The following is a 24,069-nucleotide window of genomic DNA, read 5'->3' on the forward strand; positions in this document are numbered from 1 at the left end:
CCATAATTTTTCTTGTTAAGCGTGATGTAACTACGGCACCTTCCAGGCCCCAAGCAGGCTTTCTGTAGCTTCAAGGGGTGGGGTTTGAATTCTATCTGAAGGGCATTTGAGTGGAATCTCAGTGATTGGATGGGCCTTGACGTCTGAGAATCCTCCCTCAACTGACCTCCATGGTGCTTGGGGTACTTTTGGTGCATCTAGAAAAACCTGCATCATTCACTCATTCAGCACATACATCCACAGTTGAGCACCTGGTGTGTACTAGCTCTTGGACCGGGTGCTAGCCAGACGTCAGGGGCAAAATTCACACGGTCTCTACTCCCTAGAGCTTGTGATCTACTTGGCAGGGGCAGGGGATGTTAGATATCAAATGAGTAAACACAGAAATAATTATATAACTGTAACTGTGAACAAATCTATGAAGGAGGAGTACTGGGTGGTATGAGATTCCTTTACTTGAGGGGGAATCTCATCTAAATTGGGGGGCCAGGGAAGGTTTCCCTGAGGAAACTGAGTCCTGCTGGAGTATAAGGAGTTTGGACAGGCCAAGGCAGGGGGTGTGGGGTGTAGGGGCGGCTGAGTAAGAGGTGGAGGGGTCTCACATGCAGAGGCTCTGAGGTGGGAGCGAACGTGGCCTGCAGCGGGTACAGAGGCAGCCAGGGCAGCTGGATCGTGGGGAGCGAGAAGGAGGTGCTGGGAGGTGAGGTCAGTCAGGTCACACAGCCTCGAAGACCTTGGTAAGGATTGTGAACCTCAACCTAAGAAGTAGAAAGCTGTTGAGGGGTTTTTAATCAGGAGAGTATCATGATTTGATTTAGATAGAATCTGATTTGGCTTTTTAAAAGCTCTCTGGTTGCTGCGATGTGGAGAGATGCCCAATTCCTTGCTTCCACTTTGCATGGCCAGCATCTATCCTCTGTCTCACGGGGTGTGGTTCATTTAACGTATAAGGCAACATGCTTGTAAGTGCCTTAGACATTCTTGAAGGTCTTGGGAAGAGCTGTTTCCCAGGTTTGAGCCCCTCTGTTCCGCAGCCCTGATCAGACCTCACCCAGCCGTCCCTGTCCTTGTCATGCTGGAGGCTGCAGCTTGCTGGACCGTTGGTGTCCCCCTGGGGTGGGTAACTTTAAAACATGCACTTAGCGCTGTTCCTGTACCCACATCTCAAACAGAGGTGTGAGCTTCTCAACGTTTCTGTCTTTTTTTTGTGCGATTGTTCCCTTTTCCAGGTTCACAGCCGCCTTCGAGAGAATCCAGCGGGACGGCTGTCACTCCAGAGAACCGGCACCAGCCCCCCAGCACAAACTGCTTTGGTGGGAGATCCCGGTAAGACACCTCCCTCCTTGTGAATGAGGAGGAGCCTGGAAGTTGCTTAGAGCTCTTGAAAACATGTTGGGAAGCGGCGAGGAACAATTTTTGTTAGAAACTGTTGGAAATTTCCAGAGAGCTTATAACTGACTTATAAGTATGTTAAGATGGCCCAGAGAGGAATACAAAACTCAGGATTCTCGGAAGGGTCAAGGGTGCCTTGACAAAGCTTGGGACTGACTCAGTGGGTTATTTGGCCGAGAGGAACTATTGAACAGAGCTTGACTGCTTTTTATGCATCAGGTACAGTAGCCACAGTTATCCTTCCAGGATGCACATAGGAACACTCAGAGCAGTGGTTCCTTGTATGTGAAATTTTCTGTCTGTACATTTCTATTTGCGGGGGGTGATCCATGATTCCCTTTGGAGTGTTGGTTAAGACCTCCTGCACACAGAGTCTGACCTGTATTATACTTGTTATATACATCCCAAATGACTTAATTTTATTTATCGACATTCCCATCTTATACCTGTGTTAATGGTGCAAACTCCTTTCCACGGTCACTGAATTCCCAGGCAGAGGAATAATTTTAAGTGTATTTGAGAGATGGGGAGGAGGTTGGGAACCTGCTTTTTTAAATAAATAAATAAATTTATTTATTTATTTATTTTTGGCTGCGTTGGGTCTTCGTTGCTGTGTGCATGGGCTTTCTCCAGTTGTGGCGAGCGGGGGCTACTCTTCGTTGAGGTGCGCAGGCTTCTCACTGCGGTGGCTTCTCTTGTTGCCGAGCATGGGCTCTAGGTGCACGGGCTTCAGTAGTTGTGGCACACGGACTCAGTAGTTGTGGCTCGCGGGCTCTAGAGCGCAGGCTCAGTAGTTGTGGCACACGGGCTTAGTTGCTCCGCGGCACGTGGGATCTTCCCGGACCAGGGCTCGAACCCATGTCCCCTGCATTGGCAGGCAGATTCTTAATCAATGCACCACCAGGGAAGTCCCGGGAACCTGTTTTATTGTTTATTACAATGTACAAAATCCCCAGACATTTTAAGGAAATTTTAAGGAAAAGAATCATATGGAATGTAGTTTGTATCTGCAGAGAGTAGGCGAATAACTGGTAAAAATCCTCCCAAACAAATCCCGGGCGGTGGGGGAATAATGCTTTAAGAAACAAAGCATATTTTAACCAATACCCACAACATCTGGAAAGATCCCTCTGAGGACAGCCTTCAGCCTCTCTGGATTTGGTTGTTTTGAGGGTTTGTGAGGTCTTGATGCTTGGCAGGCGTCAGGAACAAGAGGGGGTTGGATGTTTGGATCTTTTGTCTATAGCATCATTAGAAGCAGAGGTGCTATTTGCCTGTCATCTTTTCTCCAAGCCTCTGCAAAGGTCTTAACTACCTCATACCATGAAGACTAGTCATCTAGCGAGTCACAGAGAAGAGTGATTTGAAGGTTGAGATAAGTAGTCGACTCTCACAGGGTAAGGACCAACGATATAACTGGCAAATCTTATATCAACAAAGGCATGATTGGCGCCCAGAGTTAGAGAAAAGAAAATCTCTTCAATGGTGAGTAGCTGGTGGAGAGGAACACCTCAGACATTCACTCTGAGAATGATGCCTCCTTAGCTCTGGTGCTAGTAACTACCATCTTAGTCTTTTAGCTGACTTGGAAAATTGGTGTCAAACACAACTGATGTCACTTAATTTGGGGCTGGAGGGCAGTGTTCAGCTCTTAACGTTTGGACTTAAGTTCTTGACCTATTTGTTGCTCTCTGAAGTTCTCTAGTTGATAGGTCTTGAAATTTACGTGTCTGGATAGCGCTTCTTTGCTGATGTGTTGAGGATTCTTGAGTGCTACAACAGCAGGCAGACTTCAACAGAAAATCGGACGCATTTTTGCCCATAACACATGGCGGACGTTCAATGCTAGTTAATTGTTAGTGGGCAAATTGCCTTCTAGGTAGCTGAAGCCGTGTGGGAGTCCTCCTCCGCCTGCCCAGCTACTGCAGCATTTTCCATGCATGGCCTCTGAATTTTCACAGGCCTCTTCCATCTAAGTATTTATTGTGTGTTCGCATGGAACCTGCTGCCATTCAGCAGCAAACACTTTTGGATGTATGGCCCAAAGGCAGTCTCTTCTGCATCCTTAAGACCCCCCTTTCCCCACTGCTGCCGCAGTTACGAAGGTCACCGTGCACACGGGGTAGCAGAGTAGTCTGCTGGATGAGTGTGAGGCTCTGGAATCAGATGTAGATTGAATCCTGGCCTGTCATTTACTTGCTATACAATATTGGACAAGTCACTGAAATGCTCAGCCTCTCAGTTTTTTCAGGCATGAAATGGGGACATCGCCTGCCTCACAGGGTCACTGTAGGAATTAACTGAGATGAGTTCTGTCAGTCTGAGAGCCTTGCACACTGGGAGCGCTCAGTGAAGGTGGCCAGGAATTGCATCTGGAGACGGTCTTTTGCGCCCCACATCCCCACACCCAAACCTGGGAAGCACGGCATTACTGAAGCATTCCTGTCCAGGAGACTGTAGTTAGGAGGGTGGTGAATCTAACGTTCAGGATTCAGGGACAGTCCTCCGCTGTCCTTGGTTTCCTGTGGCAGAGAGAATGACGGGCTTCTGCTTGCCGCCTCCCAGACTAAATATTTAGCTTTCGCCGTCTGAATGGTTAGTTTTTCTTGGACTTGGGTGCTGTTCTCCATGATCAAAGGTGCTCTGATGTGCCCGTGAAGGTGAAGATTACAATGTGAAAGCAGCCTTTTCCTCTCCTTCCCCTGCTTTATACAGCCATAGAACTGGAACCGTGTAAGAGTTTTATCTTAAAGGTTCATCTACCCAAGCTCATCCAGCAAAGCTACCACGTGCTTGCTAAACAAGGCCTCAAAGCTCCGTCTCTTACTGGGATCTTTCTCACTATTTAGGGATCATCAGGTGAAACATCTCTAGTTGTTTTGCCATCTGAGCTGCCACATGGAAGCCAGCACAGGATCGCCACCGATGGCATAAATTTATTAGCAGACAGACCATGTTAGTATCCAGTCGGTGGGTCTGGCTGAGTAAAGAAAGAGTTAATATTGTACATCGTTGTTTAGTCCTACAATGAAATGGCATCCCATAACAAAAATGGAGGAAAGATAGTTGCATCACTGTGGTAGAATTTCAGAAACATAATGTTGAACAAGAGCAGCAGATCACAGAAAAAATATATAGTATGATGTCATTTATGTGAAGTTCAAAAATGTAAACTGAAACCATGTATTTTTTATGGATACCTTCATAGGTGGTAAAACTATAAAAATTGGAAGGGAATGCGAATTAACCCTGAATTCAGGAAGATGGTTGTCACTGGTGGGCTTAATGAGGAAAAAGCACAGTGAAAGCTTCTGGGTATGGGGGATGCTATTTCTTGGCCCTGGGTGTTCATTTTATTATTCTTTTTTCAATTGACTATATACTTAATATATTCTTTGGTTTACACTGTATTCTTCATAATACAAAAACTGTCATCCACCAACCTAGGTAAACTGTATAGTGATGGTGTTAGGTTGGAGAAATTGTTGTGTGCCATCGAGGTAGACAGATTTCAGAACTTAGGGATTCTCCAGGCTCGATAATGACCACTCATTTCTCTTCTGCCCAGTTTATCTTTATAGCAGTGGAGCCAGGGATTCTAAGGCGATGCTTCACGTTGGCCTTGTTGGCTGTGCTCCTGTTACTTAGAAATCTCAGGTGGGAGAATTTAGTTTGGGCCTTGGGAAAGGGTTCCAGATGAAAGCTGGTCACTGCCAGATCATGTGTCAGAACAGCAGTAATCTTGGGGGCCCAGGAGGCCCTTTGGTGTTTGGAGCAGGGGCCATTACGTGGTGTACCCAGGGCTCTGTCTGTGAGTGTGCCATCCTGCCCTGCGTCCTCAGCCAGCGTTCCTTATTCCAGTGTGTTATGGAGTCCCCTGGGAGAGTGTGTGCTAGTTGGCACAGGGAGGGCCTACCACACCCTTTAATAATCCCCCAGTGTTTATTTTATTTTGCTGGAATGAGGGCCAGCTTGGGAACTGTGCCTAAGTCAATTCAGGCTTTGCAGTTCTCATGTGTGCGCGGTGTCGTGCACACATCGCCTTGCACGAGGCCTGCCAGAAACATGGTGTCTGCTCTCCACAGTGAGCGCACAGTCTTCATGGTGTACACGATGTATATGAAATGGCGAGTGTCACGGGAAGCTCAGAAAGAGGAGAGATGAGCATGTGGAGAGGGAGAGACCGAGGCGAGGGGGGGCGTGGGTTTGCAGAGAGACTTGTCCACTGTCCAAAGGTTCAGTACAGTGTCTTAGGGGCTAACACGTGAGGGTGCTAACTAGTGAACTAGAAGAGCTAGTGCTGTGGTGGACGTGGAGGGGGAAAGAACCCAGCAAGGGGATCCACTCTGGTACCGGCAGCTTTCTTCAGAGCTACCGCTAGGTTAGAAAAGCCAGGGCGTTGGAGTCCCTCTGTGGTTTGCTGATTCTTCATCACCTGTGATTTTTTTCCCCACTCCTCAGCTATTACATGAAACCAGGGAGTTAAGGTGATGTCACCTAATGGGTGAAACCATAGGACTGCCCGTGAGCACTGCTGCTGCTCCAAGCATAGCCTTAAGATTTCTTCTGACTTGAGTAACTAGCTCCTCCATCCAGAATCCCCGTAGATTTTCCATCGTCACACAGGGAAACGGTACCAACAAATGGAAGAATGCATTGAACTTGCTTTTAGGTTCCTAAAGTTTTTCATTAATAGGTCTGAAAACTGTGAAAGGGATCTTGGTTAAGAATCTAGACATAGGGGCTTAAATAATTAATTTTTCTTTATTATGTATTATGTACATATTTATTGTAAGAGTATATGTGAATGTGCGTGAGTGTGTGCATGTGTTTGGTGTGAAGGGCTGCAGGCCTCCGTCCTCCATCAACTGTCACTACTGGGCAGTGTTGGTTGGAATCTAGATTTTAACAAACCCCCCCACGATTCTTTTACATGTGAAAGTTCAGACCCTCCTGTAATAAGTTTTCATCCAGCCTCCTTTCCTCTCTCCCTTTTTATCCTGCTTTGATGAAAACATATCCGATTTATTGACTCCCTTGCCTTGGAATCAGTGACCTCTGGAGATGTAAAAGAGCTGTAATCTCGGCGGCATAGAAAGGCGCAAGGTCTCTGGTGAGCTCTAAATAGCTCATCAGCTGTGTCTGCAGACAGCCTAGCCCAGAAAGGAAAGAAAAATAAACTTAACGGGGCCTGAGACTGCTGGGAACACTGCTGGGAGTCCTGGGAAGCAAAACTAATGGGGTAACGAGGGGTGGATAGGAACTGAGCCTTCAGGCACTCTGTCATTGTTGGCCACTTTCACCTGTCCTTCCACTGAGATGACTAAAGGCTAATTGATTTGGAACTGTAGTCATGTGGCGATGTCACCCTGTCAGCATGACACTGAACCCAGCATCTTTACAGTTCAGGCCTCCCATCCAATAGCTTTTACTTAAAATCTAACTCTAGCCTCACTACGATTACTGGGGATGAGAAAGGAGTAAAAAAAGGAATACGTGTACTTCATTTACTCGTTCATTGATAGCTAAGATCCGGTCCCTGCACACAAGGAGCTTTCAGGGCTCTCTTCTGAGCAGGTGGTGTATAAGGAATAGGATTGAGACTGTGGACAGGAGCCCCACTGCGTTCTCAAAGGCAGACATCGAAAAGTCATCCTGGAGATTAATTACACATTAATTTATACATTAATTAATTATTAATTTATTAATCAATTATTATTTATTAAATCTGCACTAATTAAAATTATGCATTATACATTATTGTACATTTTTTTTGTTTGCTTTTGGCCATGCTGCGAGGCTTGTGGGATCTTAGTTCCCCGACCAGGCCCCCGGCAGTGGAAGCACAGAGTCCTAACCACTGGACCGCCAGGGAATTCCCTATTATACGTTTATTTATTCAGATCCATTTATTTCATTGGTCTTTACTGGGCATCTCTTCTGAGCCCAGAGAGGTGTGGTATGTGCCAGAAAGTAAGGCAAGTATCCGAAGTATCTGCAATTGGAGGCAATATTTGTTCCACAGACATGAGTGCCAGGCTGTGAGCTAGGTTGTGGTGATAAAAAGATGAAAAGCCGAAAAAAAAAAAAAGAAAAGCCACAGCCCCTGACATCGAGGACTGGCACCCAGTAGGAGACAGAGTCACAGGTGAGAATTCTAGTTTAGTGCAATGGACCCCATAGTGATGGTGAGTGGCAGTGGAAAGTTTACCTAAATCCACCTGGTGGGGTTTAGGGGAAAACCTCACACATTTGAGCTGTACTTTTAAGGAGTTTGCAGACCATTGAAGTGGGGGTAAGGGAAGTCACTCAGGCTGAGGGAGCAGCGTGGGAAAATGCAATGGAGAAAAAGAGAACTTGGCATATTCGAGGACATATTAGTCATTTGGTAACGTGGACACATAGATATTCAGGATGATAGCTGAAGCAAACCATTGTTTGCAGGTCACATCCAGGCTGCCACCTGTTTGTTTGTTTGTTTAGAGCAGTGTTAGGTTCATAGCAAAACTGAGTATGAGGTACAGAGATTTCCCATATACCCCCTGCCCCACTTACACACAGCCTCCCCTGCTATCAGCATCCCACACTAGAGTGGTACATTTTGTTACAATCGCTGAACCTACATTGACACATCATTATCCCAAATGATAATGAGGGACTTTACCCCCCAACGTCCATAGTTTATATTAGGGTTCATTCTTGCTGTTGTACACTTTGTGAGTTTTGACAAATGTATAGTGACTTGCATGCACCATTGTAGTATTATGCAGAATACTTTCGGGGCTCTAAAAATCTCCTGTGTTTTGCCTATTCATACCTTCCTCCCTATTAATTCCTGGCAACTACTGATCCTTTTACTGTCTACATAGTTTTGCCTTTTTCTAGAATGTCATATAATTGGAATCATAAAGTTTGTAGCTCAGATTGTCTCCTTTCACTTAGTAATGTGCATTTGAGGTTCCTCCATGTCTTTTCATGGCTTGATAGTTCATTTGTTTTTTAGGACTGAATAAAATTCCGTTATCTGGATGTACCATGGTTTGTTCATTCACCTACAGGAAATCTTGGTTGCTTCTGAGTTTTGACAGTTATGAATAAAGCTGCTGTAAACATCCCTGTGCAGGTTTGTCTGTGGATGTGTTTTCAACTCCTTTGGATAATACCAAGGAGAGCAATTGCTAGGTTGTATGGTAAGAGTGTAAGAGTGTAAGAAATTGCCAAGCTGTCTTCCAAAATGGCTGTACCATTTTACACCCCTACCAGCAATGAATGAGAATTCCTGTTGCTCTGCATCCTCACCAGCATTTGGTGCTGTCAGTGTTCCAGATTTTGGCCATTCTAATAGGCATGTAGTGGTATCTCATTTGCATTTACCTGATGATGTACGCGGTAGAGCAGGTTTTCAAATACTTATTTGCCATCTGTATATCTTCTTTGGTGAGGTGTCTGTTCAGGTCTTTTGCCCATTTTTTAAATCAGGTTTTTCCTTTCTTTATTGTTGCGTTTTAAGAGTTCTGATAACAGTCCTTTATCAGATATGTCTTTTGCAAATATTTTCTTCCAGTCTATGTCTTGTCTTCTTATTCTCTTGACCACCTCTTTTTGTAAATAAAATTTTATTTGAATACAGCTATACTCATTCATTTACATATTATCTATGGCTACTTTCACGCTACAATGGCAGAGTTAAATAGGTGTGACAGAGACCATATGGTCTGCAAAGCCTAAGATATTCACTGTCTGGCCCTTTACAGAATGCTGATCCCGCTGTGGGAGATGGTAAGAAGGTGAGACCAGTTCACAAAGGGTTATGCTTTGCTGAGGACTTCAGATTTTATTCTTTGGAGATAGGAAACCACTGAGTTCTGAGCAAGGGCATGTTGTGTTATTTCTGTGGTAAATTATGCAGGTAAGTATCTGCTGGATGAATTTGAAGTTGTATCAGTTAGGGTTCATTGCCGGAAACAGAAACCACTCTAGGTATTTTGAGCAGAAAGGGATTTAATATGGGGAATTAGGTATTTATAAAAGTCACTGGGTGGGCTGGAGGAGAAATGAGGCCCTCCCCATCCTTGGTTTCAAGGTCATAGTCCTGTGGTGGCAATCCAGACAGATGTCAGGAAACTTCTGCCCCTCCAACCACTGCATGTGCATGAAGTGGTGTCCAGGCAGTGAAGCAGGGAGACTGCTGGAACTACTGACAGCCATCACCACCACCAGAAGAGTGGTCTCTCCCTTTCTTCTGCTTTCCAAATCTCCTGCAAGAGCTTCTCATTGGTGCAACCTAAATCACTTCCAGAACCTAGGGGCATGGTAGTCTGAGAGTTTTCTAGCCCGTGCAGTGAGGGGACACGACAAGGGACACATGTGGAATAGAAGAAGGTAGGAATGTCTGACACAGTGGAGGTTGAGGCTAGACTCAGGGACCAATAAGAGGACTGCTGTGGGAACTGGTGAGATAGGAGTGGATGACTAGCTGTGGGTGGTGGCAGATTAGGGAGGAAATAGGAGAAAGACCTATAGGAGGTGTAATCATTGAGCAGGACTGGGTGACTCACTAGTGAGACAGGGTGGAGGATGAGGAGGCATATAGGGGACTCCCAGGCTCTTGGATTGAGACGCCATTCATGGAAATAAGAAATGCAGGAGGGGAGCAGCTTATGAAGCTGTCACTTTAAGGTGGCATCCCCCATGACGGTTGTGATTGGTGCTTAGCAGGCTCTGTGGACCTGGGACGGAGTCATTCCTCTAAAAGCGTATCCATAGGAGGAGGAATGCAGGGCAAAACAAACTTAGGAGATCTAGAGCACATCAAAGTGTATTCCTGACAGTGAACAACGGGGCCAATATAAGTGTCTCCACGATTTAGGGGATGGGGTGAAATTTCTATTGTATTTTAACTAGATCTGTGTCTGGATTTTAGCACTTCTCAGTCCCAGAAAATTGTGATTGAAAGGGAAAGAGTTTAGAGAGAAACCAATAAAAAGAGTATGCATCTCAGAGAAAGAATTTTTTGGTCATGGGAGCTTGAGCAGTTTGGGTATGGGATGATCAAAGATTGGAATAGAACTGACTGCAAATGCTTTGGACAGATGTGGATGGTGGGGGAAAGGGTTGCTGAAGCCATGGTGTTTGTGGTTGTGGTTTGGTGAGGTGAGGTTAGACTTTTCCTTTAGGATTCTGTTGGCACTGGATGGCTCCTTTTGAAAGTGCCAAGGTCTGTGGAAGTGGAGATTTGGGGTTTGGTTTAGTGACTGTCTTTATGATGGCATGCTCCATAACCTAAATAGAACGACTCCTTTCAAACACTGGAACAATTCTATATTTAGCTTTTTCATTTTGCGTTAGGTAAAAATAGTCACAGAACTGAAGCACGGAATTTATATTGCTTTACGCTCTACATGCCACAGGGGTTCCTGAAGTTGTTATGTACCCATAACTTACTGAAAATATAGTGAAGATATTAGTCTTAATATTCTATGGGTCTCCCATCCTTATCTCTATTTGTGTATTAGTTCGCTTCATTCTAGCATCCGCCTCTATCATTCCGCCAAAATTACAGCCACAAAAGGCCAGCTGACTTGTCTGCAGGTTTCACCTTGTGGACTCATCCTTTCTGGAAAAGTAGCCTGCCTTGGCATCTATAGTAGTGTGGAATCCCAGAGTGTTCCTCTTTTTTCTGGTTTTATTGATCTTCATTATTTAAAAAACAAATTTGATCCACGTGAAAATATATATATATAAATGTATTACACAATAGCAGGATGCACAATTATATAATGCAGTCAAGAGAGGTATCATTAGGGCTTCCCTGGTGGCGCAGTGGTTGAGAGTCCGCCTGCCGATACAGGGGACAGGGGTTCGTGCCCCGGTCCGGGAAGATCCCGCATGCCGTGGAGCGGCTAGGTCCGTGAGCCATGGCCGCTGAGCTTGTGTGTCCAGAGCCTGTGCTCTGCAACGGGAGAGGCCACAGCAGTGAGAGGTCCACATACCGCAAAAAACAAACAAAAAGAGAGGTATCATTAAGAAGGTGACCTATAAGCAAAGATTTGAAGAAGGTGAGAGAGTTATCCATGAGGCTATCTCAGGGAAGAATGTTGGGCAGAACAATGGCTCTTGCAAAGGAACCGAGCTGGGAGTGTGCCTTTGGAGTTGAAGGAGGCCAGTCTGGCTGGAGTGGAGGGAGTGAAGGGAAAATAGGAGGTGACAGCAGTAACAGGTAGGGCCAGATTATATCCATGAATTTCTTTCCTTTTTTAAAAAATAAATGTATTTATTTACGGCTGCGTTGGGTCTTCATTGCTGGGCACGGGCTTTCTCTAGTTGCAGTGAGCAGGGGCTACTCTTTGTTGCGGTGCGCAGGCTTCTCATTGCGGTGGCTTCTCTTTTGTTGGGCTCTGGGCACACGGGCTTCAGTAGTTGTGGCGCACAGGTTTAGTTGCTCCGCGGCATGTGGGGTCTTCCCAGACCAGGGCTCGAACCTGTGTCCTCTGCATTGGCAGGCTGATTCTTAACCACTGTGCCACCAGGGAATTCCCATGAATTTCTGCGTTATGTATTTCAAGGTTATTTTGTCCACAATACAAATTTGAAGTACGTCTTGTGGGCGAATTGAACCTTTTATCCTTATCTCACGATCTTCTCTTTTTCTAGAGTTTTTTCTCTTAAAATTTATTTGCTCTGAGCAATAAAAAGGAACAGCCTACAACAACATGGGTGATTCTCAGAAGCGTTATGCTAAGTGCAAGAAGCCAGACACAAAAAGCTACATTCTATGTGACTCCATTTACATAACATACTGGAAAAGGCACAGTTATTGGGACAGAAATCAGTCAGCAGTTGTTGGGAATTGAGGGGGGGATTGACTGCCAAGGGCACCAAGAAGTTTTGGGGGGCTATGGAAATGTTTTATGTCTTCACTGTGGTGGTGGTAACACGATTGTATGCATTTGTTTAAACTCACTGAACTGCACCCTTAAAAAGGGTGAATTTGACTATATGTATTAATAAATATGCCTGAATTTTAAAAATCATTTAAAAAATCTGTTTGGGGGACTTCCCTGGTGGCGCAGTGGTTGAGAGTCCGCCTGCCGATGCAGGGGACACGGGTTCGTGCCCCGGTCCGGGAGGATCCCACATGCCGCGGAGCGGCTGGGCCCGTGAGCCACGGCCGCTGAGCCTGCGCGTCCGGAGCCTGTGCTCCGCAATGGAAGGGGCCACAACAGTGAGAGGCCCGCATACCGCAAAAAAAAAAAAAAAAAAAAAAAAAAAAAATCTGTTTGGTTTGACATTAACATAGCTTCCCCAGCTGACCTTTGTTTTGTGTTTTCTCAGCATATTTTTCCCTACACATTTAGTTTCAGCCTTTTGGATGCTTATATATTAGATGGTGTTGCTTGCAACAGCATTTAATGGGATTTTTAACAAATAGTATGAGGTGCGTGGGAGGTTGGGAGAAATAGGTGAAGAGGATTAAGAGATGCAGGCTTTCAGTTATAAAATAAATCATGGTGACGTATGTACGATGTCGGGAATGTAGTCAATAATATTGTAATCACTTCGTATGGTAACAGATGGTAACTAGACATTGTGGTGATCAATTCGGAATGTATATAAATGTTGAACCACTATGTCGTATACCTGAAACTAATGTAATTTATATGACAACTATATTTAAATTAAAAAAAAAAGGTTGAGGGCTTCCCTGGTGGCGCAGTGGTTGAGAGTCCGCCTGCCGATGCAGGGGACACGGGTTCGTGCCCCGGTCCGGGAAGATCCCACATACCACAGAGCGGCTGGGCCCGTGAGCCATGGCCGCTGAGCCTGCGCGTCCGGAGCCTGTGCTCCACACGGGAGAGACCACAACAGTGAGAGGCCCGCGTACCGCAAAAAAAAAAAAAAAAAAAAAAGGTTGAAAAAAACCCCAAACCAATATGATACCTTTTATCTTTAAGCTCTCACGGTTAGTCCATTTATGTTTCTTGTGATTCTCGAGATCTTTGGAGTCTTCTCCAAAGATGCTATCTTTTTATCTTCTTGCCTTTTAATTGCTATCTGTCCTGCCTTCCTTGTTTCCCTTTGCTAAGCTAACTTTGTGTTTGGCCTGCCTTTTCTTTGTCTTGATGAGTTGAAGGTATCTTTGGCTCACTGATTATTTGATAATGGAGTGTGAAATTCTGCACCTAACAGTGTAAAGAGAACAAGAATTTCTACCCAGGCTCCCTGTCTGAAGATTTTCTGTTTGGACTTGGACTTTACTTGGACTTTTATGGCACATCTACGTGTTGGGTCTATTTTGTGTGCTTATAAATGGCCTTTGAAGGTACAACTTTAAAATGAGAAAACAACAACACTTTTTAACATGAGATTAGCAAAAGTCTAGAATAGGAGATGGTATGAATAATTGTTATTTTGTGAAGGAGAAGGGGAGATGAGGACATGGTTCTTTTTCTTTAAAATTTTACCTTAAAAAATTTACCTTAAAAAAGGTAAGCAAAAAGCTTTATTTTAAATCACATCATACAATTTTGCTTTACACTTAGAAAAGAATGGTGAACTGGGGACTCCTGAGGAGTTAGTTTTTCCTCTTCCATCTACAGCACTCCTTCTTTTGGAGGTGGGGAGCGGTACAGGGGGAGTGGTGCTGAGTTCTCAGCCAAACTCATCTGGACCTTATGCATCTTTGTGTCCCTACCAGGGCCTAGAATAGTGCTTTGCCGCACGTAGCAGCAGCTCAATAAATCCTTGTTGAGTTGAAAGAGTCTTGTGTTCCTGCTTCTCACTTGCCAGGACTTTGGGGTGGGTCTTCCTACTGGTTTACATTCCTTGGCACCCTGACTCCCTGAGAAGTGGCGGTTTCAGGGGCACAGGTTACAGGGGAGACTTTTTATCAGGACGGCCTTGTGCTTTCCAAGGCTTAGCCGGACCACCAAGAATGTGGTGTGTTCCCACTGCCTGCTCTGTCCCTCCTGTTCCTCCTGTTTTTTTCTTCATGATTGATATTTCCACTTTGAACCCTTTACATGGACTGTTCTACTCAAATCCTTGCAACTTTTAAGGTTAACGTTGGAATCAGAGATAAGTTGACACATAAATACGTCTTGCTTGGAAAAAGAATGTGTGAAGTCCATGTGCCTGAACTCTACCAGGAAAGAGAGTTACTTACTTACCCTCTGAGAACAGTAATGTCCCACATATATATAGCTGTTCAAATCCCCAAGTGATGGTTGAATGTGAGGAATGCGTGTCTCATAAAGGACATTTGGATCGTGGAAATGCGTCCCTATGAGATGAGCACTGATTCCATAGGGCATCTCCATCTCTGTATAAGGCCTTCTAACAGAGTGAGGTGGGGTGCTCAGCAAGAATTACCTAGCCGTATATTTGAAAATTAGTATCTTCTTCTGTGGAAACTGACATTTATTTGTGCTGAGAGGATCTATTAGTTTTCAACTGCTGTGTAACAAATGACCACGAATTTAGGACTTAGAACAGCATCATTTGTGAGCTCACAGTTCTGTAGGTCAGAAGATGAGGACACCATAGCTGGCTGACTGGTCTCCTTAGGGTCTCACAAGGCCAAAATCAAGGTGTCAGCAGGGCTGCATGCTTATCTGGAAACTAAGGAAGAATTTGCTTCAAAGCTGATTCGAGCCATTGACTGAGTCATTGTAGGACTGAGTTCCCATTTCCTCGCTGGCTCTCAGTGAGGTCTTACTCAGCTCCTTATTAAGGCCATCCACACTTCTTCTCATATGTACCCCCCCCCACCCCACTCATCATCAAGCTGGCAAGGGTGTGTCAGATTTCCCTCGTGCTTTGAATCCGTCTGATTTTCTCTTCTGCCCTCCACTTTTGACAACTGCTGGAGAAAGTGTTCTGCTTTTAGATTATGTCATTAGATTGGACCCATCTGCATGATATCCCTTTCTTTCTTATTTTTAAATACATTTATTATTTTTTATTTGGCCACACGGCATGGCAGTCCCGACCGGAGATTGAACCTGGGCCCCAGCAGTGAAAGTGCCGAGTCCTAACCACTGGACTACCAGGGAATTCCCTCATGTCCCTTTCTTAAGGTCAGCTGTGCCATATAATATCATAATATTATCATATATTATTATGGTAATATCATGTGCCATATAATAACATAATCAAGGGTGTGATATATCATCATATTCCCTAGTTTTAGGCATTAGGGTGGGGTGTCTTTGGGAGGAGGGGCATTTTAGAAATTCTGCCGAGCACAGAAGGTATCTTTCTTAAATCCCATATTTAATCACTTGCCTAGTCTTCACCTGTTGGAGAGCACTTGAAAATTATAGCTAGAACAAAAAAAACCATGAAAAATAAAATTTGGTTGGATTTGAAGATTGTCTTGCAATTTTAGTAATGAGTCTAATGAAATGATTTTTATCTGTAGACCCTGATGCTAGAGAATGTTTTTTTTTTTTTTTGCGGTACACGGGCCTCTCACTGTTGTGGCCTCTCCCATAGCACAGACTCCGGACGCGCAGGCCCAGCGGCCATGGCTCACGGGCCCAGCCTCTCCACCGCATGCGGGATCTTCCCGAACCGGGGCACGAACCCGTGTCCCCTGCATCGGCAGGCGGACTCTCCACCACTGCGCCAGCAGGGAAGCCCTAGAGAATGTTTTTACATGATGTTCAGGGCTAACCTTTCTGGAAGACACTAGCTCTGACACTTCTCAATACCTGGTAGATTGTGGATTCCATCTCTTAGCACGGATTCCATTCTTTAAAAGGGTGGAGGGAGATGGGGAGGTGAGGACTGGTTGCCACAACCATGGGAAGTATTAGAGGTTACAGGCCCAAGAGTGCTTTTGTGCTTGAGAGCTTGCTTCTTTTATTCATTCAGCAAATGTTTTTATATGCCTACTCTGGGGCCAAGCGCATTCTAGGTGCTGGTTATACAAAGGTACACAAAACAGACAAGGTCCTACCCTCATGGGCCTCGTTGAAGTCAGACATTAAACAGATAAACATATAATCACAAATGGAAGTGCCATAAGGGAAAAGTTTAGAATGCTGTGTGAAAAGAATTAAAGGGAGTTTAGTGCAGGCTGGGAGGTGAGGGACATTTAGACTAAGATTTGGATGAGAAGCCAACTGGGTGAAGAGTCCAGAGAAGAGGATGCCAGGCGAGTAGATCTGCAAAGGCTCTGAATTTTCCTTGGGAGGAGTTTAGAGGGAGGTTTGGAGGAATGTCCGTTGAACATATTCTTTTAGGAGCTTACCTCCCTCCTGCTGAATCCCTGCCTTTGCGATTCGTTGTCAGAACACTTAGAAATAACGCCCCGTATACTGTCATCCCTGGTTCCGCAGGGTCCCCTGTGGCTCTTTCAGGTCTGGGGCTGTAGCACAGGGACACTCTGGGCTGGGCCAGTTCAAACAAGATGTGATGCCGGGAGGAAGAAGGTGGAGATACTTTTCTGGCCCACCTGTAGCAGAAGCTGGAGCTCCGTATTCAGGGTCAGCCCTGTGCAGCTTCCTCCTGCATGTCAGTGGAGGCAGATGGTCCACCACGCTCATCTCCTGAGCTGCTAGAGCATCCCATGCCCTTGTACCATCTCAGGACATGGGACAAATAAGTCAGGGACTGCCCTCTGTGTTCAAGGAACCTCAGATCATCCCCTCCTGCCCCGAGCGGGGGTGGGGTGGAACGAGACAGTGACCGCTTCCCCTGGACTTCATCTCTCGGTCAAGTTTGGGGGGGCGTTTGAGTGTTCTTTTTAGTGAAGCCCAACATGCAACCTGGGATGAGATGAGGTGAGTCAAAATTTATTGTATTTTCTCTCTTAAAATGATTTTTTTTAGTCTCAGGAAGCTGCCACCATTGAGAAGCTTGCTCTATATTCCAGGTTGGGCAAAAGTAAATCACTTGTCTTTCTGTCACGTAGAATGGACTTGCAGCAGTTTTATTTTTACCTTTCCTGTCGTTTCTGAGGCTGGAAGCTAGAGGTAGGGTGTGGAGTGGAGCCATAAATTACCCTTGGAATGACTCGGATGGCCCCATTTTTAACTCTAATTGCGCCTTTCCCTTTTCACCTCTCCTTTTTATCCCCCTCCCCCTCCCCCCGCCCCCCCTCCACATTTGAATGAGAAGGAAGAATTGAGGCGGCTGTAGGTGGGAGCAGGTTTGCTTAGTGACACCTCTCTGAATGGTGGAAAACGTTTCTTTTCCCATCACCACTTCCCATTTTTTCCCTCCATGCTTCTATTTTAAGTGGCTGGTGTTTTTTTTTGTTTTTTTCTTTTTTCTTTTTCTGGTTCTTTTACTGGAAACCAGCCCAGCCTCACTCAGTTTTGTTTCCATGCTGCTATTAAAAGACAATGCCCAGTTAAGAGGACTTGGAGGAGGGGCCGCCCTCTTGGTTCTAGTCATCCAGGCAAAAATCGATTCCCTGGATTGGAGTGTGAGAAGAGTTTTAAGATTATTAGGCTATGGGAACATATGTATATGTATAACTGATTCACTTTGTTATAAAGCAGAAACTAACACACCATTGTAAAGCAATTATACTCTAATAAAGATGTAGAAAAAAAGATTATTAGACAATTTTTAACTTCTGTATCTGTTTTTTGTTTTTTTTTTAATTTAAATGGAGGAAAACCCCACCATCAGTAGTTCTACCCTGAAACTTCTCTTTTGCTGAGCTAATGGGCCTGAATTCTGAGGTCAAAGAACCTCCCTTTAGTATCCTGGGCCTCTTTTACCAAGATAGAAAAGTATGCTTGGCACCCGGTATCCAGTCAGCCATGAATTCTTTTTTTGCGGTACGCGGGCCTCTCACTGTTGTGGCCTCTCCCGTTGCGGAGCACAGGCTCCGGACGCGCAGGCTCAGCGGCCATGGCTCACGGGCCCAGCCACTCCGCGGCATGTGGGATCTTCCCGGACTGCGGCATGAACCCGTGTCCCCTGCATCGGCAGGCGGACTGTCAACCACTGTGCCACCAGGGAAGCTCAGCCACGAATTCTTGACATTTGGGAGAGATGTGTCCCCAGGCTTTGAAGAATCCCTATATTTATTAATACAGAGTGTTTGTAGAGTCCTGAGTATTACCTGAATCACATTCCCATCAAGGTTCTTGTTTTCTGGGTGTTTTATTTTTGGGAGGGGGCTATCCTCATACCATAAGTTACATGCCTTTAAAAAAATTTATATATTTATTTATTTATGGCTGTGTCGGGTCTTAGCTGCGGCACGCAGGATCTTTCATTGTGGTGCACAGGCTCTTCATTGCCTCATATGGGTTTCTCTCTAGTTGTGGTGCGTGGGCTCCAGAGCGTGTGGGTTCAGTAGTTGCGGCGCATGGGCTCTCTAGTTGTGGCGCACAGGCTTAGTTGCCCCACGGCACGTGGGATCTTAGTTCCCCGACCAGGGATCGAACCCTTGTCCCCTGCATTGGAAGGCGGATTCTTAACCACTGGACCACCAGGGAAGTCCCAAGTTACCTGCCTTTTAAAACTTTAATTTTTTCTCACGTGATGAGCTGTTTTTTTTTTTTTTTTTTTTTGTGGTACACGGGCCTCTCACTGTTGTGGCCTCTCTCATTGCGGAGCACAGGCTCCAGACGCGCAGGCTCATTGGCCATGGCTCATGGGCCCAGCCACCCCGTGGCATGTGAGATCTTCCCGGACCGGGGCATGAACCCGTGTCCCCTGCATTGGCAGGCGGACTCTCAACCACTGCGCCACCAGGGAAGCCCATGATGAGCTGTTTTTGCAGTGACTGAAACACACAAATTGCTTTTTAAAATAATGAAGATAGGTTTATGGAGGTATACAATAAAACGCCCCCTATGCAATGTACAGTTTGATAAAAGTATAGCGTCTGGTAACCACTACCATAATCAAGATATTGAAAGTTTCATCTCCCCCAGAAGTTCCCTCATGCCCCTTTATAGTCAGCCCCTACTTCTTTCTCCAGCTCTTGGCAGATACTAATTGCTTCCTTTCCCTACAGTTTTACCTCTTCCTAAATGTCATAAAAATGGATGGATATACTCTGTAGCCTTTTGTGTCTGTCTTCTTCCACTTAGCATAATGCATTTGTGATTCATCTATGTTGTTGCATCATCAGTAGTTCAATCCCTTTATTTACTGAGTAGTATTTCACTGTGTGGATGTACCACAGTCTGTCTGTTCATTCACCAGTTTGGGTTGTTTATGTTTTTGGAAATTATGAATAAAGTCACTATAATTTGCCTACAGGTTTCACGTAAACGTTTTCATTTCTCTTGCGTAAATACCTAGGCATAGGATTGTTGGTTCGTATGCTAAGTGCATGTCTAACTTTATAAGAGACTGCCAAACTCTTTTCCAAAGCGATGGTGCCACGTTGTGTTCCCTCCAGCAGTGTTTGAGAGTCCCAGGTGCTTTGTGTTCTCACCACTACTGTTACTGGCAGGTTTTTTTGTTTTGTTTTTGTTTGTGTGTGTGTGATTTTTTAGGTTTGTTTTGTTTTGTTTTTACTTTGTCCATTCTAACAGTTGTGTGATGGTACCTCATTGTCGTTTTAATTTGTATTTCCCTAATGACTAATGATGTTGAGCATCTTTCATGTGCTAATTTGCTGTTTGTAGATCTTCTCTTTTAAAATCTTTTGATTATTTTTATTGGTTTATTCTTTTTATTATTGAGTTTTGAGTTTTTTTTTTCTAGAAATAAATCCTTTATCAGATAGGTATCTGGCAAATGATTTTTCCCAGTCTAGGGACTGTCTTTTCATTTTCTTGATAGTGTCTTTGGGAGAGCAGGAGTTTTAAATTTTGATGAAGCCACCGACTACTTTTTAAATCCATTTCCTCATAAAGGATGTGGTAGATTTATCAATCCCAAATTCTGAGTGACCACCAAATTTAGAATTTCATTTTTTAATTTAGCAAAAATTTTTGTTTTCGTGTCTGTGAGCCATCACTTTTTTTGACTCTTCATTTTGTTTTCATTTGCATTACTGATGCTAGGGCTGGCTTTTTTATTTAAACAAAGTTTTGTTTTGTTTAATTACCCCACATAAACTATTACATATGTGATGAGCAACAAAGCTGCACTGGGTGACAATGCCAAGTTATCAGGCAGGCTCACTCACTAGACAAGTGGCTCTCTCACACACTGGCATTGTAGGGTGTGATGCAAATTTGTTTCTGAGCAGAAGTACAAATTACCGCATTTCCACTAAGATGTAAGCTCCTTGAGATCAGCGACTCTTTCTGTTTTGTTGCTAGCCCTAGAACAGGACCTAGTGCTCAGAAGATAATGATTGAATGCAATTCTCTGGCCTTCATGCAGAGCAATGCAGGGTGTCCCACAACATTGGAGGCTGTGGCTCTCAGGGTCAGCTGAGGACTGAGGCCAGTGCTACGAATGTCAAAGCTTGAATGGCAAGGGACAGCCAAGAGCCCTCTCCTGGGGACCTCACCTGCATCAGTTCTCTTTCTGCAGAGTGGAGAGAGAATCCCAGGGCCCTGACCTTGACTGGCATTCCTTAGGGGGGTCTTAGTTTCTGATCTGAGGGAGGAACTTAGGTAACTTCACACCAGTATTTTGAGAGGCACGTGGGGTAGTGAGAGCTGAATCTCTGTAACTAGGTGACTTAAAACCATTCATGGAATTTTGCCGTTCTGCCTTCTTCTGACTGCCCCAGGGGCTGCATAGCTCCTCCCTCCCGCCCCCAAGGTGGTGGAGGGATCAGGCCAAGGTTGAAGTCATTGGCAGAGCCGAAGCCAGGCTGCCTGTGGTGGGGCCCAGCTCATCTCCACCCCATCGCCCCGCTTGTGTCCTGGTACTATTTTGGCTTATGGTGTGTGGTTTCAGCTTTTGGGCCAGCTTTTAATCACAACACAGTCCCATCTTTTAAGGGTTGAGTGACCTCCCAGAGAGGAAACTGCTGAAGAGAAGATTGTCCTCAAACTTTGAGGCCTTCTCTTCCTTCTAAGAGTCTTATTTTAAAGGTAATTCAAGAGGGGAACAGTGGAAGCTCCAGATTTAGGGCAAGAGAAGAATCTGGGGGAAGGGTGTTTGTGTGTGTGTGTGTGTGTGTGTGTATGGGGTGGGTGGGTAGCTGGGTGGCCGTGGGCCACGGGCAGGGAGGTGGCAATTCACACAAAGTGGTCCCAGCTGCCCCTGGCTTACAGGCTAATCCCGGCTCTGCACCAGCCTGTCATTCAGAGTGTGCTGCTGTCATTAGTGGTTGAACATTTCTGAAAGTATTCTCTCTCAACTCTGACCACATGCCCCTTTGGGGAAGGGAGGGAGGGGCTAGGAGAGTAATGGGACCCACCCTGTTGTCACGCCCAGCTGCTCTGCAGAGGGACAAGGAGCCCAGGACCTTAGAAGGAATCACGGGCCTGTCAGAGTCCGTGCGTGTGACACAACGAGTGTCGCATTTTCTATGCTGCCCCCCGACCCCCTGCCTTGTGGCCTGCTGCGCCCAGAGGGGTGAGCCCTCTGCTGTGGGCTGTGAGTACAAAAATCACAGAGGCTTTTTTTCTTTTGTCCTTTTTCTTTTTTTAATTAATTAATTTATTTTTGGCTGCACTGGGTCTTTGTTGCTGCGTGCGGGCTTTCTCTAGTTGCAGCGAGCGGGGCCTACTCTTTGCTGCGGTGCACAGGCTTCTCATTGCAGTGGCTTCTCTTGTTGCGGAGCATGGGCTCTAGGCACGCGGGCTTCAGTAGTTGTGTCGTGCGGGCTCAGTATTTGTGGCTCGTGGGCTGTAGAGCGCAGGTTCAGTAGCTGTGGCGCATGGGCTTAGTTGCTCCGCGGCATGTTGGATTTTCCTGGACCAAGGCTCGAACCTGTGTTCCCTGCCTTGGCAGGCGGATTCTTAACCACTGCGCCACCAGGGAAGCCCTTCTTTTGTCCTTTTAAGGGGATTCTTGTCTGAAATAAACCTTCTATTAACCAATTTGATCTCTCTCAAGCTCTCTGCCCTCAACACATATACGCACATTCACCAGTGGCTAACGACCATCTTTCCCTTTGGAACAGTCTGCACTCATTCTGCTTTCGAAGAGGACTTATGGTGAAATGCTCAATATTAATATTCCTTCCCATGGAGTGGGGACTCTGAGATATTTTTCTTGACTGAGGTGTGATTGACAGCTTTGATTTATGAAATTAGCTCAGGGAAAAATAAGACGGAAAAAGAGAGTCCAAATTAAATCTTTATTTCCACAGCTCAGTCGTACTCTCTCTATCCATTTTTAAGTGCCATGCAGCCTTAGGTACAAAGGGCTCCAGGGTTTGCTAGGTTTCTTTTTCTTCTTCTTTTTTTTTCTTTTTTGTAGTTTTGGCCCCAAGAAAAAACTTTATTTTTTCTTTTTAAATAATTGTGTTTCTTCCTTGCTCAAAAGTAGACATGCTTAATGAAGAAAATCAGAAAAACCCAGAAAAGCACAAAGGAAACACTAAAGGCATCCATATTCCCAACGTCCAAAGATAATCACTGTTAGCATTTTGGTTTATACTCATCGTGTTGGAGAAGGTAGTCAGTGGAGGCACTTCTTATTCCTCCAGGAATCTCTGAGTTTGTTGCGCTGTAAGTTTGTCCCAACATACGGGACCAGAATGTCTCACCAGCAGAGATGTTCTGGTGGGTATGGAGCCTCCCAGTGGGGGGAGCTTTCTTTCTTCCTTCCTTTCTTCCTTCCTTCCTTTCTTCCTTTCTTTTTTTCTTTCTTTTTTCTTTCTTTCTTTCTTATTGTTGCTGTTTATTTTTTAAAAAATTTTATTTGGGTATAGTTGATTTACAAAGTTGTGTTAGTTTCAGGTGTACAGCAAAGTGAATCTGTTATACATATATGCACTCTTTTTTTTTTTTTTAAAGATTTTTGATGTGGACCATTTTAAAAGTCTTTATTGAATTTCTTACAATATTGTTTCTGTTTTATGTTTTGGTTTTTTGGTCCCGAGGCGTGTGGGATCTTAGCTCCCTGACCAGGGATCAAACCTGCACCCCCTGCATTGGAAGGTGAAGTCTTAACCACTGGACCACGACGGAAGTCCCTATCCACTCTTTTTTAGATTCTTTTCCCATATAGGCCATTACAGGATATTGAGTTGAGTTCCCTGTGCTATTATACAGTAGGTCCTTATTAGTTATCTATTTTATATATAGTAGTGTGTATGTGTCAATCCCAGTCTTCCAATTTATCCCTTCCCCTGCTTATCCCCTGGTAACTATAAGTTTATTTTCTACATTTGTGACTATTTCTGGGAACTTTCTTTTAGAGGTCTTCGTCTCGCCATTGACCAAATGACCAATGAATAACCTGGAAGGGATTCAGCTTAAGTCCAGGCTTCCCACCCCCAGCCTCCAACCAGAGAGCGTGGGCTCTTGACCTTAGAGCATCTGGATTCGAATCTTTGCTCCATTGCTCACTTTCTCGGTGTCTGTTTTCACCTGTAAAATGAGCATAATAATAGTAAGCCACCTCTAGGGTTGCCAGGTTAAATGAGATAATATATGCAAAGTGCACAGCACACCACAGGTACCTGGAACATAATATTCCAGCTCAATGAATATTAAATTCTTCCATAGTCATTGTTTTCACGTTTATTGTTGGTGGTATTGTCACTGCCCCGAGTCCCGTGGTTGTAAATTGTTCTCTGGATCTCTGTTTCTCTGCCTGGAGAGGGGTGGTCTTTTCTTCACT

At 45.0% G+C, this 24,069-nt stretch overlaps 1 protein-coding gene across 3 annotated transcripts in view; it reads left to right on the plus strand.

Annotated features, from left to right (window-relative positions):
• The window catches only part of WWP2 (WW domain containing E3 ubiquitin protein ligase 2), a 145,487-nt gene that overhangs the window by 59,263 nt on the left and 62,155 nt on the right, over positions 1 to 24,069 (plus strand). For all 3 annotated transcript variants that reach the window (XM_067719815.1, XM_067719814.1, XM_067719813.1), the window contains exon 6: positions 1,230 to 1,326. In XM_067719815.1, coding sequence (XP_067575916.1) covers positions 1,230 to 1,326 — 97 coding nt within the window. The remainder of the gene's footprint in view (positions 1 to 1,229; positions 1,327 to 24,069) is intronic.

Source organism: Pseudorca crassidens, chromosome 20 (genome assembly GCF_039906515.1).
Source record: "Pseudorca crassidens isolate mPseCra1 chromosome 20, mPseCra1.hap1, whole genome shotgun sequence".
Classification (NCBI taxonomy): domain Eukaryota; kingdom Metazoa; phylum Chordata; class Mammalia; order Artiodactyla; family Delphinidae; genus Pseudorca; species Pseudorca crassidens.